The sequence below is a fragment of the Ranitomeya imitator genome, chromosome 3 (genome assembly GCF_032444005.1).
Source record: "Ranitomeya imitator isolate aRanImi1 chromosome 3, aRanImi1.pri, whole genome shotgun sequence".
Lineage (NCBI taxonomy): Eukaryota > Metazoa > Chordata > Amphibia > Anura > Dendrobatidae > Ranitomeya > Ranitomeya imitator.
The window spans coordinates 508869856-508888563 of record NC_091284.1 but is presented as its reverse complement, the minus strand read 5'-3'; the positions used below and the strand labels follow the sequence as shown (position 1 = coordinate 508888563).

Here is an 18708-nt window from a genome sequence, read left to right as displayed (position 1 = left end):
TCAGACCAGAATGGATCAAGGGGAGTCTCTGGAGCTCCCCCTTCTGGCCGGAGGTGGTAGTGCAGTCTTGCTAATTTAGTATTTGTATTTACTGTCAGTAACTATTTTTGTGGCAAATACCCCTAGGGGTGCCACACTTACATTCTGGTGTCCGTCAGGTCCCTTGCCGTCTGCTTCCAGCACTGTGACTGCCGGCCGTAAAGTGAAAGCAGAGCACAGCGGCTGTGCTTTCACTTTCACTTTACGGCCGGCAGTCACAGTGCGGGAAGCAGAGACTGCAAGGGACCTGACGGACATCAGAATGTAAGTATGTGCTGTTTTTTTTTTTTTTAGTTTTACGCTTGTAACCAGGGTAAACATTGGGTAACTAAGCGCGGTCCTACTGTCTGTGTGACAGCTCCCCAGCGACCACACTACGATTTACCTACGATCACGGCCAGGTCATATCGCTGGTCGTGATCGTAGGTAAATCGTATAGTGTGACGGTACCCTAAGTCTGTAATAGGGACTGTACATTGAGTGGGTTAAGCTTTGTTTATTGATGGGTGCTTATATGCTAATAGTGCTACTTAATCCCATCACCATTGTTGATGTTGAACTAAAGGACACTGGGTAATTCTAAAAATAGCTTACAGGCCTTGGGTATAAATTGACTCAGAGATCACATCCTGGTAGTCTGAAGTAATACAGAGCTACCAGCCGGACATTCTGCAAACCACGCTACAGAAAGGACTGCAGACAATTCATCATGGCACCATCACGAGGGACACTAGTCTAGGATTCTATAGGATACAACCTAGGAGTTTTCGGCTCCGGTTGGAAGGACACAGATCTGATCCAGTGACCATCACTGCACCATGGATATGTTTGGAGAAAGCCAGGGTTGGGACCCGCTGGTCGCCTGGTTCCATGGAGATGGTCCAATAAGACAGGTGGTGACTCTCGTGTCAACTGGCTTTGGACCTTGTATGGACTCTATGAACAGTTCTTGGTCATCTCCCTATGCTTGTCGTTGCCCCTTCTCTGTGCGTTCATCCACAGATGGAGTAGCGACCCTGGGAGCTCTGACATAATGCCCTTCTGGAAACACGTGGAGACGCAGTGATATTTTATATGCGCCCATGTACCCATACAATTCCAGGCATGTTGGGAATGCTGTTTGCTATTGTGTGCTGTGGTTCAATAAAGTATTGCCTCCCTGATTTACCTTAACCCTGTGTTGTCTGTGTAGTGTATTGCCCACTGGGAGATAGAGCGGGCGTTCAGTGGTAGGAGCCGTGGTCCGTGCAGTCTTGCTAAAGACAGCCGGGCCAGCGGACGAGAGCACCCACTGACCCCGCTTCTCCGTAACACCAGGATTACTAAACGTTTCTTTGTCCAGGTTGCCTTTTCCTCCGCCACCTCCTTATCCGGTCACAGTAAAGGTACCGTCACACTATACGATTTACCTACGATCACGACCAGCGATACGACCTGGCCGTGATCGTAGGTAAATCGTAGTGAGGTCGCTGGGGAGCTGTCACACAGACAGCTCTCCAGCGACCAACGATGCCGAGGTCCCTGGGTAACCAGGGTAAACATCGGGTAACTAAGCGCAGGACCGCGCTTAGTTACCCGATGTTTACCCTGGTTACAAGCGTTAAACTAAAAAAAAAAAAAAAACAGCACATACTTACATTCTGGTGTCCGTCAGGTCCCTTGCAGTCTGCTTCCCGCACTCAGTGACTGCCGGCCGTAAAGTGAAAGTGAAAGCACAGCCGCTGTGCTCTGCTTTCACTTTACGGCCGGCAGTCACAGTGCGGGAAGCAGACGGCAAGGGACCTGACGGACACCAGAATGTAAGTATGTGCTGTTTGTTTTTTTTTAGTTTAACACTTGTAACCAGGGTAAACATCGGGTAACTAAGCGCGGTTCTGCCCTTAGTTACCCGATGTTTACCCTGGTTACAAGCGAACGCATCGCTGGATCGCATCGCTAGATCGGTGTCACACACACCGATCTAGCGATGACAGCGGGAGATCCAGCGATGAAAGAAAGTTCTAAACGATCTGCTACGACGTACGATTCTCAGCAGGATCCCTGATCGCTGCTGCGTGTCAGACACAGCGATATCGTAACGATATCGCTGGAACGTCACGAATCGTACCGTCATAGCGATCGAAATGTTATAGTGTGACGGTACCCTAAGACCTGTACCAAAAACTTCAGCACAGACAGGAGGAAATGACAGCAGGCTGTTTTCAAAGTCCTCTGTTTGGTGGACAAATCCCACGCCACGCTGGAGCTGTGGACATTGATCAAATAGACACAATGAGTGGTTGGTGCCAGTGAACCTCAAGCCCAGCCTCTGGGGTATGACAGATTACAAAATCTTGTAGGCAGCTCAGGGCCTAGCCGGTTTGACGCAAATGCCTTGCCTGGTGCATCTGCTGAATTTGGTAGTGCAGAGCTTCTTAAAAATTACCCACATACGTCACAGCTGCTTCAGAAAGTGTGGGCAGTGTGTCAGCGTTCTCACCCTGCTGCTTCCTGCCTCTGTGCTGAAGTGTCACTTCTGCCTCCCTGCCTCAAATGAGATGTACCAACAAGGTGGAACTCCACCTTGCATATGCTGGAGAGATACTGCAAGCAGCAGCAGGCAATAGTGGGAGTTTCAGCTGCAGCATGTACAGGTGAGTCACTCTGCGGCACACCACTTAACCACCAATGAGTGGGCCTTCATGTGGGACTTGTGTGCCATGTTGGGCGGTTTCGAATACTCCACCAACATGGCCAGCACTGTTAACGCCATCATGAGTCTTAATATACCACTTCTATGCCTGCTGGAAAAAAAGATTTCAAGTTCTTATGAATGAGGTGGTGGCACAGGAGCAGGAGAAACAGGGACCATTCACACCGTCAATCAGGCCTGTTGTCCACACATGGCTTGAAGGGTGGGTTCTTTACCAACAGTGACCAGATACACAACTGTGCAGTCAGAGAACAGTTTTGGAAGATTAGAAGGAGGAACCATGTTCTCAACACACAGGTGGCACTCAAAGAAGTTCACTGGCATCACTGGAGTGTGGCTGGGGGGATACAGAGGACAGCTTGTTGTTGCCTCAGGACAGCCTGGCACATATGAGCCAATACATGCTGCTGTGCTTGCACAACGACTGGTGAATTGTCTGGATTGTTACCACTACAGATCTCTGTCTACCTACCCAGCTAGATCCCTGGCTACAAGGACAAAGTACCATTACTACTACTGTCACTGGAGTGGGATCACAAAATGCGTGAATACAAGCGCATGCTGGTAGAGGCTCTACAGACTGCGTTCTCACGTGTCAGTGAAAGAACAATGCGGAGAAGGAGGAAATAGCCAGAGCAGATGGGGCACCTCCTCCACCAACTCAGAAGGCAGGGTTAGCATGGCCGCAACGTGGCAAAACTTTCGCAGCATGCCACAGAAAGAAAAAAAAAAAAAAAAACGTAACAACTCAGCTGTACCCACCCTCTCCACCGGCGATTGTCCGCCACTGCTCCCGGTGTCAACCAATCAATGAGCTCAATGGCTCTGAAAGTGGAATCCCGTTTAGACAGGTAAAGCCATTGAGCTCAGTGATTAGCTGTCGATGTGATGGCAGCCAATTCCAGACACCGGACGCAGTGGCAGAGACTTGTTGGGAGACCAACAGAATGCAAGCGCTGCATAGTTTAATTACTTTTAATAAAGTGCAGCAGCTGCAGAACATCGTCAAAGTGTAAGTCAAGAAGTCAGAAGTGTCACATTGTAGGTTACAGAAGTGAACAATCAACGTAGTCTACAGGGATAGGAGCATCTCTCTCTCTCAATCTGCAGAAAAAAAAAATCACCAACAATTGGGGTTTGTTGCAGATTTTGGACTTTCCTTTTCAACATTAAGTGGAAAGGGCACAGTAATTTTGCCATAGATTAGCAGAAAATCACCAAGCGCAATTGCTCGTTAGTCGTTACTCGAGTTTGCCTACGATGCTTGGGTATGCACAGAGTATCGCAGAGGCTCCAGTGACATGTTTGCGTCCTCGCGCCTGCATGTTTTGCAGTTGTTAGGCTAGGTTCACATTAGCGTTTGAGTCGGCAGTGTATCACCCGCATGAGCAAATGCATGTTTATGCAGCGTTTATCCGCATCAGCTTACGCATGACAGCAAAAAAAATGCTTCGTGTGCATGCTTTTGTATGAGCATTTTGCCTGCGTTTATGTTTTTTATGCGCATGCGTTCGATATTTCTAGGAAGGCGTGTCTCAATGAGCATGTCTCAATCAGTTCCTGGACATGCGTAGTCTGAAGTACGCAAGCGAATCAAACGCATGAGTACGCAAGGACATGCGTATGCATGCATTCCCATAGACAGTAATGCGTTTTGTTTACTCATCCGCATGCCTGCGCATATTTGTCAGATTTTTGATGCTTCCAAAAATGCATGTTGCGTTTGCCAGACCCTGCCTACTTTTCATTTCCACCTCACACCTCTCTCTCTCCCACCTCACACCTCTCTCTCTCCCACCTCACACCTCTCTCTCCCACCTCACACCTCTCTCCCTCACCTCACACCTCTCTCTCTCTCTCACCTCACACCTCTCTTCTTCACCTCACACCTCTCTTCTTCACCTCACACCTCTCTTCTTCACCTCACACCTCTCTTCTTCACCTCACACCTCTCTTCTTCACCTCACACCTCTCTTCACCTCACACCTCTCTTCACCTCACACCTCTCTTCACCTCACACCTCTCTTCTTCACCTCACACCTCTCTTCTTCACCTCACACCTCTCTTCTTCACCTCACACCTCTCTTCTTCACCTCACACCTCTCTTCTTCACCTCACACCTCTCTTCTTCACCTCACACCTCTCTTCTTCACCTCACACCTCTCTTCTTCACCTCACACCTCTCTTCTTCACCTCACACCTCTCTTCTTCACCTCACACCTCATTTTCCCCTCAGTATATACATGTTTGTCATCTCCCTTATATATAGAGACTGCATCTGAGGTCAGATGGGCAGCGCTCACTGCGCCTGCCCCAGGCAGAACAAAACAGCGCAAGAGCCGGATTTGATTTGAAAACAGCGCCCGGCGCCGAAGAAGCCTTGAGTGACGGCAGTGTGGCGTGTGCAGCAGGGGGGTTAAGACCTGCCTCCACGACTAAAGACGTATTTTTGCGAAATTATAAAACGCTTTATTTCTGCTTTGACTGCACCAATAACTAAAAGAGCCACCTAGTCATAATGCAGCATTACTGCTGCACAAGGTGGCACTTTTAGTTTCTAACGGCTGGAGGGGGTGACATAGTCCCTTTAAGACCCTTCCTTAGAAACTCAATAGGGCTATGGAAAACAATATTGGAAGTCAACTCAAGATAACTAGCACAAGTGACCATCAAGTGTGGCGTATACAAAGGTGATGCACTGTCCCCATTGCTGTTCTGCTTAGCCTGTAATAATCCAACGGAGGGGATTCAAGTCTATGGACACAAGTTCAAGAATGGAAGCACCATCAGCCACCTCCTCTACATGGATAAAGGTACCGTTACACTAAACGACTTACCAACGATCACGAGCAGCGATACAACCTGGCCGTGATCGTTGGTAAGTCGTTGTGTGGTCGCTGGGGAGCTGTCACACAGACAGCTCACTCCAGCGACCAACGATCAGGGGAACGACTTCGGCATCGTTGAAACTGTCTTCAACGATGCCGAAGTCCCTGGGTAACCAGGGTAAACATCAGGTTACTAAGTGCAGGACCGCGCTTAGTAACCCGATATTTATCCTGGTTACCATTGTAAAAGTAAAACAAAAAAAAAAAAAAACACTACATACGCACATTCCGATGTCTGTCACGTCCCCCGCCGTCAGCTTCCTGCACTGACTGTCAGCGCCGGCCATAAAGCAGAGCACAGCGGTGACGTCACCGCTGTGCTCTGCTTTACGGCCGGCGCTGACAGTCAGTGCAGGGAAGCTGACGGCGGGGGACATGACAGACATCGGAATGTGAGTATGTAGTGTTGTTTTTTTTTTTTGTTTGTTTTTTTACTTTTACAGTGGTAACCAGGGTAAATATTGGGTTACTAAACGCGGCCCTGCGCTTAGTAACCCGATATTTACCCTGGTTACAAGTGAACACATCGCTGGATCGGCATCACACACGCCGATCCAGCCATGACAGCGGGTGATCAGCGACCAAAAAAAAGGTCCTGATCATTCCCCAACGACCAACGATCTCCCAGCAGGGGCCTGATCATTGGTCGCTGTCACACATAACGAGATCGTTAGCGGGATCGTTGCTACGTCACAAAAAGCGTGACGTTGCTACGTCACAAAAAGCGTGACGTTGCAACAATATCGTTAACGATATCGTTATGTGTGAAGGTACCTTAACATCCAGATGTTTGCTAAAAACAAACGAGACATCAATTCACTGATCCACCTGACAAGGATCTACAGCGAAGACATCAGGATGTCCTTCGGACTAAAGAAGTGCGGCCGCTTTGTAATAAAGAGAGGCAAGGTAGTCAACACTGAGTGGAATTACCAGCAGGGCACACAGCAGATGTACAGACATGCTACAAGTAACGAGGCATCCCACAGGGATACGGTAACCAAGATGAGGAGGCAATGAAAGCAGCAACATTCAAATACCATAAAAGGGTAAGGCAGGTCCTGAAAAGCCCCACTCAATAATAAAATTCACAACATCAATACATATGCCAGATACTCTGCTGGCATTATGTGCGGGCCAAAAGAAGAGATGGAAGCTGCCTATGTGAAGACACGAAATCTCACAATTCCTGGAGGTTTCCAAGTCTAACACCCAAAGACTGTATATACCAACAGAAAGGAGGGTGGACGAGGCTTGATAAGCATCCAAGCCACCATCATGGATGAAACAAGGAGTATCAAAGAATACATCAGAAAAATACCACCAAAAGATGAGATGCTGAGAGAAAGCCTAAGGCAGCAACAACAACAGATCTGGATGGAAGAACAGGAACATGAAGCACCATGGCAAGACCAGCCACTGCATGGGATGTACCATCAACAGATAATGGAGGTGGCTGACATGGAGAAATCCTATCAATGGCTGGAGAAAGCTGGACTCAGACAGCAGAGGCACTAATAGCTGCATAAGAGCAAGCACCAAGTACCAAATGGATAGAAGCAGGAATCTACCACACAAGACCCAAGAGGCAGACAATGCAAAGAAACCTCAGAAACAGTCCAACACATAGTGGCAGGATGCAAAATGCAAGCAGGAACAGCATATACCGAATGCCACAGCCAAGTAGCGGGAATTGTATACAGAAACACCTGCACAGCATATGGGTTAAGTCCCTCTAAGTCCAGGTGGGAGACCCCAGAAAAAGGGGTGGAGAATGAAAGGGCTAAAATCCTGTGGGAATTCAAAATCCAGACAGAAAAGCAGGTGTTGGCTAACTAACCAGACATTGTGATAGTAGACAAGGACCAGAAGACAGCAATGAATAGATGTGGCAGTGCCAAGTGACAGCAACATCAGAAAGAAGGAATATAAGAAGATGGAGAAATACCGGGGCCTCAAAGGAGAACTGAAGAAGATGTGGAAGGTGAAGGCAACAGAGATTCCAGTGGTGATAGGAGCACTTTGAGCAGTGACCCCTAAGTTGAGAAAATGGCTACAACAGATCCCAGGAGCAACATCTGAACTCTCTGTCTAGAAAAGCTCAATGCTGGGAACAACTAAGGCTACTTTCACACTAGCGTCGGAATCTCCCCGTCGCAATGCGTCGGGCAGAGATTCTCGGGTAGGAAATGGCAGACCCGACGTAAGAAAAAACGTTCCCTTGAACGTTTTTTCGTGATGACGGTCCGCCAAAACACGACGCATCCAGTGCACGACGGACGTGACGTATGGCCTTACGTCGCGATCCGTCAGCAATAAAAGTCTATGGGAAAAAAAAACGCATCCTGCAGGCACATTTGCAGGATGCGTTTTTTTCCCCCAAAACGACGCATTGCGACAGATCTAAAACGACGCAAGTGTGAAAGTAGCCATATTCTGGCTCTCAATTATATACAATCCTGTGGACGTTGCAGAGGCTGACAACTAGGCTATGATCGTGGTTTTGTGGGGCACACAACCCTAGGAGGTGAGCAGCTTTCAATTAAATATCTACCCATAATACCCAGATAAGACACATTTGAGGTTTTTATCCTTTTACTATGCAGGACTATGGCGCAGCAGTTACACATCACACCGGTAATTTCCCCTTTCATGTAAAATAATCTCTGGAGGCAGATACTCCGAGAGATCCATGTCCGACCCATAGTCCTGAACAACTCATTTGCAAAAAAGAAAATGTGGATATATCTGGAATAAGACATCAGATCAAAAGATACAAGGCATTTTATTCAGCTTCCTAAGCTAGTCTACCCATGCAGACTGCTTAGAAGAGTTGATGCTTCTGACAGATTCCGTCTGAGGTCATCCCTGGGTTAGTGAAAATTGGTGATCTATCCATTTATACGCATACATATAGCACTCCTGGCACACAGATTAATAAGAAATACAAAACTCTACACAATCCATAACGCTACACAATCCAATGTTTCAATGACTGATACACATCTGTGGTTTAGTGTAGCATGTTGGACTGGACCACTAATAAGCAGTCATATGGACGTTTTCTCTAAAAGATCGTAAAAGAATATGCAGGAGAAAAAGAAACACCATAATCTTCCCCTTTTTCCGCAATGCATTTGCTGAGTAAGGTCCAACCTACCAGAGGGCCCCTACACACATTAGATAGATAACTCCTCTGGCAACTGCTTATCTTCAAAAGTACAAAAAGCCTTCTCTCCTGAGATATGTGGGGGGACAGTTGAGAGGCCTCCGAACACAGACTGACTTTAGTCTAAGGGTACGTTCACACTAGCGTTGCGCCGCCCTGCGTCGGCGCCGCAACGCGCGACGCATCGAAAAACGCGCGCGTTTTGCGACGCGTGCGTCGTTTTTGACCAAAATCGGACGCACAGAAAATGCAACTTGTAGCGTTTTCGTGCGTCCGACGCCAGCGTCGGAAACGACGCACACGGCGAAAAACGCAAACAAAAAGACGCACGCGTCCCCTATGTTAAACATAGGGGCGCGTCGCCGACGCAACAGCGGCGCAACGCTAATGTGAACTTAGCCTAATGTGTATGGAGTAATGACTATGTGTGGAAAAGTCAAATACCTTGTCTTTTTTGTCCTGTCGAGCATATGGAAAACATGGAATGACAGCTGTAACTCGCGATGAAGATGCAATCTTGCAGGCATTAATCATGATGAGCAGTTCCATAAGGTTGTCATTGATCTCACCGCAGCCACTCTGTATGATATAGACATCTTCTCCTCGCACGCTCTCGCCAATCTCTACACTACAAGAATAAAAAAAACATTAGAAACACAGATTTAAAGATGTTAAAGTGACAAATCTCCAAGTACAGAGGGGAATACAAGTATTGGATACACTGCCGATTTTGCGAGTTTTCCCACCTACAAAGAATGGAGAGGTCAATTTTGCCCAGAAACCTGAGAGATCTTAAGGGTATGTTCACACGTTCCTGATTTCCATCCTTTTTTTTTTTCAGGACTGTTTTTTAAAAAACTGCAGCTCTTGGCAGAAAACGCAGGTCCTTTTTTGGTCCTTTTTTGATGCGTTTTTTGATGCAGTTTTCTAGCCAGAGTCTGTGTGTTTTCTAGGAATTTTTTTTAGGGTTAAAATGGCTGAAAATACCCTAACCCTACCCCTAACCCTAACCCTAACCCTATTCTAACCTTAGTGAAAAAAAAAAAAAAAAAAATTCTTTATTTTTTTTATTGTCCCTACCTATGGGGGTGACAAAGGGGGGGGGGGTCATTTACTATTTTTTTTATTTTGATCACTGAGATATAACCTATCTCAGTGATCAAAATGCACTTTGTAACGAATCTGCCGGCCGGCAGATTCGGCGGGCGCACTGCGCATGCGCCCGCCATTTTGCAAGATGGCGGCGCCCAGGGAGAAGACGGCCGGACGGACACCGGGAGGCCGGGTAAGTATAAGGGGGGGAGATTAGGGCACGGGGGGGGCATCGGAGCACGGGGGGGGGGGGGGGCATCGGAGCACGGGGGGGGGGGGGGCATCGGAGCACGGGGGGGGGTGACATCGGAGCACGGGGGAGGGGCATCGGAGCATGGGGGGGTGGTATCGGGGCAGCCACACTCCGCCCACGCACTTCCGCCCGCTTCCCCGCACTTCCTGCTGCAGCGGTTCTGCACCACGAACCGCAATAAAACCCGCAGATCTATTTTTGATCTGCGGGTTTTACTGCGGGTTTGACCTCACAATGGAGGTCTATGGGTGCAGAACCGCTGCTGTTTTACAAAAAGAAGTGACATGGTACTTCTTTTTTACCGCAGCTAATCAGTGCGGTTTTTTTTTTTCAATTCAGGACCATGTGCACAGTGGGTCCTGTTTTCCATAGGGTACAGTGTACTGTACCCTGCATGGAAAACAGCCGCGGAACCGCAGCGGCAAAACCGCTGCGTTTCCGCGGTAAAAAACGCACTGTGTGAACATGGCCTAAAAAAGATTTTTATGGAGGAGTGGGCCAATATCCCTGCTGCAGTGTGTGCAAACTTTGTCAAAGAACTACAGGAAACGTCTGACCTCTAATTGCAAACAAAGATTTCTGTTCCAAATATTAAGCTGTTTTTCTATTGTACAAAATACTTTTTTTATGCAATTAAATGTAAATTAATTACCGGTATGTGATTTTCTGTGTTTTATTTTTAGAGTCTGTCTCTCAGTTGAAGCGTACCTGCAATAAAAATTACAGACCTCTCCATGTCCCCATAAGACCCACCCATAAATAAGTGACAAACACTCTAATCTGGTGGAATAAATTGGCCGTGTGGTTTTATTTTGGTTATAAGCAGCTTGAATAAATACCAATAAATAATCTCAATAAGTTAAAAGTCCATGTTATAAAATCAACCAGTAGCCAAATCCACCCAATAGTAGGGTGATTTTTACCCCACAAATAAAACCAAAGGACAAGGAAACAATGCAATTAAAAAGGGAGGGAGGGTGGGCTCTTCTTTCTTCAAGGGACAGCGCAGTGACAGTCGCTGACAGGAACCCGGGTTTATATAAACAAATAAAGACCGCCAAACAGGCAGCTGGCCAATCAACTTTCATAAAAATTCTGAGCACGGAAAACCAGAAAAAACTGGTTTAAGCCGCTTTACATAAAAATAGCTCCTCAAATTTAACCCCTTCTTCGGCAGTATAAACCACCACAGATAAATATATGTGGTCTATGGGGACATGAGACCCCCGCTTTATTCTTTTTGTCCGTGGGGCGGGGGGGGTATGGGGGGGTTGGGGGGCTAACATTCTGTGTAGGAGGCAAAACTTGCAAAATCGGCAGTGAATCAAATACTTATTTCCCCCACTGTATGTAACCGTATGTATGTTCCCCCACTGTATGTAACCGACTAAAGCAGACGGCAAGGGACCTGACGGACACCAGAATGTAAGTATGTGCTGTTTGTTTTTTTTTAGTTTTACGCTTGTAACCAGGGTAAACATCGGGTTACTAAGCGCGGTCCTGCGCTTAGTTACCCGATGTTTACCCTGGTTACCCAGGGACCTCGGCATCGTTGGTCGCTGGAGAGCTGTCTGTGTGACAGCTCCCCAGCGACCACACTACGATTTACCTACGATCACGGCCAGGTCATATCGCTGGTCGTGATCGTAGGTAAATCGTCTAGTGTGACAGTACCCTTATACTACAGGATCTGCCTATCCTATGGAGGGGGGTGCTGTCTTATACTAGAGGATTGGCATATCCTATGGGGGGGGGGGGTGCTGTCTTGTATTATATTGAGGACTATCTGGCACATTATACTATATGGAGGTTATCTATGGGGCCATCAGAGTGTGGAGATTACAGTGATGGGGCCATTATACAGCGTTGGAGCCATCAAACAGTTTGGAGGCTACTAAGGGGTCAGTATACTGTGTGGATGGTACTATACAGTGAGAGGGCATTATACTGTGTATAGAGGAGCTGCACAGGGGGAGACTCTGGACATTATTAAATGTAAAGTGGGCACTTATTGTTATAGGGGAACTCAGGTTACGGTGACTATCAAAGGGGCACACAGGACAATATTACTTTCTAGGGGGCACAATATGGGCACTTTTTTAGTGCACTTGCACCTGGCATTACTATATTATAGAGGGGTGCTTTAGAATTTAGAGGGTACACAGAACCACACAGCAGGTGCAGTAATAGGGACACATGGCAGCAGCGGCTCAGTATTGGGGGTATCTGGTGCAGTAATAGGGACACATACAGCAGCAGCGGCTCAGTATTGGGGTATCAGCAGGATGAGGAGTTTGTGCAGGTTGGGAACAGATGGTGATGGGGCTGGAATAGGAGAAGTGAAATTTGTCTGTTGTATTCTCTGTAGACGAGTCCTGGGTGGAAAAAGTTGTCATGTCGGTCTGGGCCAGATGGAAAAGATGGGAAAAGAGACGATTCCATCAGAAAGAAAGTAAGCGGTAAGACATTATCTGTAACTGTGCTGTGATCTCTTATATGTTCTGTAGGGCTGGTATCTACCACTGACCATATGGCAGTAATATCTACGTTTGTCATTATATAGAGATTATTTTCAGAAACAGCTGTCATCTGCTGAGGTTCTCCTCCACTATTAGGCCGGTTTCACACGTCAGTGGCTCCGGTATGTGAGGTGACAGTTTCCTCACGTACCGAAGCCACTGACACACATGTAGACACCGTGAAATCAATGCATCTGTGCAGATGTCATTGATTTTTTGCGGACCATGTCTCCGTGGATCTTGATTTTACACACGATTATTCATATCTTCTCTACAGCAAACGCTGCTGCAGGGAAGATATGAATGGCGGCTTCAGCACCAGATGCAGGGGACAGCGCTAAACTTTAGCGCTGTCTCCTGCACGGTGCATGTGGTACCCAGTGGGCACACGTGTGCCACACTGATGTGCCACAGAAACGCACTGGCACACGGACAATTCCGGTACCGGAATTATCTGGACGTGTGGGACTGCCCTTAGGGTGCGTCACCCAGTTGTTATCAAGGCTACCTGGTTAGGGGCCCACTCAGAAGCTTCGCCCCACCTGAACCAAAACCCTAGCTACGCCTCTGCTAAGAACCTAACATATATAACCTTTCTTTCCCTCCCCACTCAAACAGGCCAACATAAACCCATCCCTCCACCAGAACCTCACTGCCAACTACATAGCTATCTCTAAACCTATGGAACTCTGATTTCTGATCCACTATCTCTCGTTGACCCTTTAGAATCCAGTTTCCGCTCCTTACAGTGCATTAATGATCTAAGCTAAATCTAATGGTTACTACTCCCTGGCGATTCTCCTGGACCTGCCAGCTCCTCCTCAGTATTCTGAGCTTTAATCGACCTTAAGGTATCCGTACTCTCGATTCTCCTCCTACATCTTTGACAGCTCCTTCACTGTATCAATTGTCGGCTCTTCTACCCCTGTAGGGGTTCTTTAGGATTCAGCCATAGGACCCTTCAAAAAAACTCTCTATACACTACCCTTATTGGAAAAACCATTGGTAGATTTGGTATTCAGCATGTCTATGCTGATGACCCTCAATTATAGACTTCTCCTGACATCACTCCCGCATTACTACAAAAAAAAAAAAAAAAAAAGTAATTGTCTACTGTCTCCAACATGTCCTTCCTCTATTAAAAGGAATCTGTGAAAGACAATTTTTCTTTTTGTTTCCCCCTCCTTTAAACTTCCTAAAACAGAAATGATCACCTCCATGCGTGGTTCTACCATAACTCCAAAGCAGAATGCTTGGCGTCTTGGTGTTATATTTGACTCCAATCATTCCTGCACTCCCTATATCCGATCATTTGCTCCCTCATGTCACCTCAATCTCTAGAATTTCTTAGTGCTGACTATGCAAAAACACATACCGTTGCTCAGATTCATTCTTGCCTGGACTACTGAAGCTCAGACTGCAGGCTTGGGATCCAGGGCCATCACTCTCCCCTTGGCATATGCTAAATTACGGTATGTGTTACTCTGTTAGGTCTTTATTGTCTGCATATATCCCCTCTGAATTGTAAATTGCTGGGGGAATATGTTCGCGATATAGAAATCAAAATTATAAATAGGAAGCTCAGTTAAAGAATATTTGAACTGGCTACGTGAATTTTTGAGAAAAATCTGTTTAACCCCTTAGTGACCACCAAGACGTCTTTTTAATGACCTGCGTTATAAGAGACTACGGTAGCATCCCCCAACGGGTGACAATCCTGTAGCTGTACAATATAGCCAACAACTTGCTGCATCTGCCATGATTTGTGCTGGCACAGACTATAGTTGTTTAACCCCTTAAATGCTGTGATCAATAATGAATACAGCATCTAGATGGTTAACAAATTGTGGGGGCTTCCTCTTCAACCCCATCGGCATCCTGAGTTCTAGATCTTGTGGTCCTGATGCTTGCCATAGCAATTCATGGCCAAGCAATGGCCTGAAAGTCTGCCGACTACAGTGGCATGTTCAGAGGTTAGCGACATTTATGAGATAAAAATCAATTTCTTCCTTCCTGTTATGTCACTTTGCATTAACCCCTTTCCTAACCTAACTCTCTACAATTATACATCTTAGTCATGCTCAAGCTTATTATAGGTTAGACAAATGCCTCTACTTAAATGAGACAGCGGAAGATGTGCAGAAAACAAGCTGTTGTATACAGTAAATAATCTGGCCTCAATGATTAATTGGCCAATAACTGCTCACATCCTATTGGAAATGTCTTACGCCAGCTGTCTAGTATTTAGAGATGTATTGTTAAGAAAATATTGACGCGTGTGTGTAGTCAAACTGATGGATACAACTGAAATGTTTATTAGGATAGAAAATATACATTTTTTAAAATCCAAAATGTAAAATTGAATTGGCCTTATATTAGGTCAAGGCTATAGCAAACGCTAGGTGAGTACGGTTTGTTTTACCTGCAATATTTACATTTTTCTGATTTGTTGGGATGGACATTATTGCAGGTGTGAATCTATTGCTGTCACTAGCCACTGTATGGCACACACCTGATACATCCAGACCCAACAGGCTTAAAACATGAAAAACTGATTGCTCAATTATAAACTTCTGGTACATACTGGCTGGTTCCTTCATAAGACGAGCTTCTTCCAAACATCTCCAAAATACTGGTCAACTTGTGGACGAGTAAATAAATAATGCAGTGTCTCATTACGGATTCTTGGCATGTGATCTCCCATCCCCCGCTGTTTGTTTTTTTTTGTCTGAAGCAGCAATTTGGTGCATTAAACAGAATTTTTTGATATGTACTTTTTTCCTCTTTAGAGCTCATCCCTTTAACGTGAAGCAACAACCTACGTATACTGGATGGGACAAAGCCTTACAATTCGCTCCAGCGAACTGGAAGGTATAATATACACAGGCCACACAAAAGTACAAATGCAGCAGTAGGGAATACAAACAGCAGGTAGCATCTTTTGGAGCGTAATAGGTGGAAAGCAATGTTACGGGAAAGGAATGCGTGGATTCTGCTGGTCAGAAATACTTCCCATTTACACTTGCATTACTTTCCAGTAGCGTGCTTTGCCAGGCAAACAGCCCATTCTGGGGTTGGCACAGCAAATGTTACTCATGTATGAGCCGCAGCCAGCATTCCATCAACCCATTCAGTGCATCCGTGATGTTCTAATTCCTTTTTCAAAAGGAAATGCTTATGTGCAAAAAAACATTCTAAAACTGTTCACTGGCCCAAGTGGATTAGTCTTTAGTTTATACTAGGGAAAGAGCCGTGATCCAACGGGATTAAAGCACCAGTGTAATATACACAGTGGGCAACTCAACACTACCAATGCTCGCTGTCAGAACACGGACAACCGGAAAAATTAAGAGTAAATATTGGACTGCAATAGTGTTTGGTAACCCCCAAATAAAATATATTGCAACTTATTAACACATATGTAAATATTACAAGTATTTACATTTATCACCTACCTAATGCCTTATTCAGAGGTCAGGGGATTTTTCAGGGCTGTGGAGTCGGAGTCCATTTTGGTGGCGTCAGTGTCATGGAAATTGAGGAGTCAGAGGTTTGGCTTACCGACTCCACTGTCCTGTTTTTGTTTTTTTTGTTTTTTCGTTTTGTACATGAGAAAAACAGACCAACTTCCATCGGTTTGGTCAAAATTTCATCAATCAGAAAAAAGGAAAAAAAAAGTTGCACCACTTTCTATCAGAGCAAAACGGACAGTACATGGATGGCATCAGATTGCTGTCAGATTGTGGCAATTTGAGTCCCTGAAAACAATTTTGAACCATCTCTAGGATGAATATCAAAAAAGTCTCTGATTCTGCACCAACCACTCAGTCCAGACCCATAGACTGTTGTAGGTGTGAGTACTAAAATCAGATAGCACTCATACGTAAAAACCAGATGATGAAAACTCATTTATCGGATATGTACCAGTAAAGGATGCATGCTGCCGCCCTATAGAAGCCAAGTAAAAGTTAAGCAATAGTCACAGCATACGTGATTGCTGATCGACAAACTCTTGACCCCCTGGCACTAGTGATCATGGGTGAGAGGTACAGAAGAAAAGCCGCAGGTGACAGGGTATAGCCAAATGAGACACTTGTTTGTATCCCCATCAATCCTTAAATATATTTAAATTTTACATTGCTGGTGAGAAAAATACACAGCAAATGTTAATGTCCATGGCATTTTCTGCAGGTCCAGGTAGTCAAAGTAATTTCATAGCAGAATTTTTTTTTTTTATTAAAACCAATTTAACTACAAAAAAAAAAAAAAAAAAAAAAACGCGCAATTAGGATTAATTTCAACCCCTTTACTCCCAAGGGTGGTTTGCACGTTAATGACCGGGCCAATTTTTACAATTCTGACCACTGTCCCTTTATGAGGTTATAACTCTGGAACGCTTCAACGGATCCCAGTGATTCTGACATTGTTTTCACGTGACATATTGTACTTCCTGATAGTGGTAACATTTCTTTGATATTACCTGCGTTTATTTCTGAAAACGGAAATTTGGCGAAAATTTCGCAATTTTCCAACTTTGAATTTTTATGCAATTAAATCACAGAGATATGTCACACAAAATACTTAATAAGTAACATTTCCCACATGTCTACTTTACATCAGCACAATTTTGGAACCAAAATTTTTTTTTTGTTAGGGAGTTATAAGGGTTAAAAGTTGACCAGCAATTTCTCATTTTTACAACACCATTTTTTTTTTAGGGACCACATCTCATTTGAAGTCATTTTGAGGGGTCTATATGATAGAAAATACCCAAGTGTGACACCATTCTAAAAACTGCACTCTTCAAGGTGCTCAAAACCACATTCAAGAAGTTTATTAACCCTTCAGGGGTTTCACAGGAATTTTTGGAATGTTTAAATAAAAATGAACATTTAACTTTTTTTCACAAAAAATTTACTTCAGCTCCAATTTGTTTTATTTTACCAAGGGTAACAGGATAAAATGGACCCCAAAAGTTGTTGTACAATTTGTCCTGAGTACGCTGATACCCCATATGTGGGGGTAAACCACTGTTTGGGCGCATGACAGAGCTCGGAAGCGAAGGAGCGCCATTTGGAATGCAGACTTAGATGGAATGGTCTGCAGGCGTCACATTGCGTTTGCAGAGCCCCTAATGTACCTAAACAGTAGAAACCCCCCATAAGTAACCCCATTTTGGAAAGTAGACCCCCTAAGGAACTCATCTAGATGTGTTGTGAGAACTTTGAACCCCCAAGTGTTTCACTACAGTTTATAACGCAGAGCCGTGAAAATAAAAAAAAAATTTTCCCACAAAAATTATTTTTTAGCTCCCAGTTTTGTATTTTCCCAAGGGTAACAGGAGAAATTCGACCCCAAAGGTTGTTGTCCTATTTGTCCTGAGTACGCTGATACCCCATATGTGGGGGTAAACAACTGTTTGGGCGCATGACAGAGCTCGGAAGCGAAGGAGCGCCATTTGACTTTTCAATGCAAAATTGACAGGAATTGAGATGGGACGCCATGTTGCGTTTGGAGAGCCACTGATGTGCCTAAACATTCAAACCCCCCACAAGTGACACCATTTTGGAAAGTAGACCCCCTAAGGAACTTATCTAGAGGTGTGGTGAGCACTTTGACTCACCAAGTGCTTCACAGAAGTTTATAATGCAGAACCGTGAAAATAAAAAATCATTTTTTCACAAAAATTATCTTTTCGCCCCCAATTTTTTATTTTCCCAAGGGTAAGAGAAGAAATTGGACCCCAAAAGTTGTTGTCCAATTTGTCCTGAGTGCGCTGATACCCCATATGTTGGGGGGAACCACCGTTTGAGCACATGGCAGAGCTCGGAAGGGAAGGAGCACCATTTGGAATGCAGACTTAGATGGAATGGTCTGCAGGCGTCACATTGCGATTGCAGAGCCCCTAATGTACCTAAACAGTAGAAACCCCCCACAAATGACACCATTTTGGAAAGTAGACCCCCTAAGGAACTTATCTAGATGTGTTGTGAGAACTTTGAACCCCCAAGTGTTTCACTACAGTTTATAACACAGAGCCGTAAAAATAAAAAATC

At 45.3% G+C, this 18708-nt stretch overlaps 1 protein-coding gene across 1 annotated transcript in view; it reads right to left on the bottom strand.

The window, feature by feature from the left end:
• Positions 1 to 18708, bottom strand: part of PRPS2 (phosphoribosyl pyrophosphate synthetase 2) — a 117869-nt gene that overhangs the window by 65153 nt on the left and 34008 nt on the right. The window contains exon 2 of the mRNA XM_069757668.1: positions 9233 to 9416. Within this exon, the coding sequence (XP_069613769.1) occupies positions 9233 to 9416 (184 nt within the window). The remainder of the gene's footprint in view (positions 1 to 9232; positions 9417 to 18708) is intronic.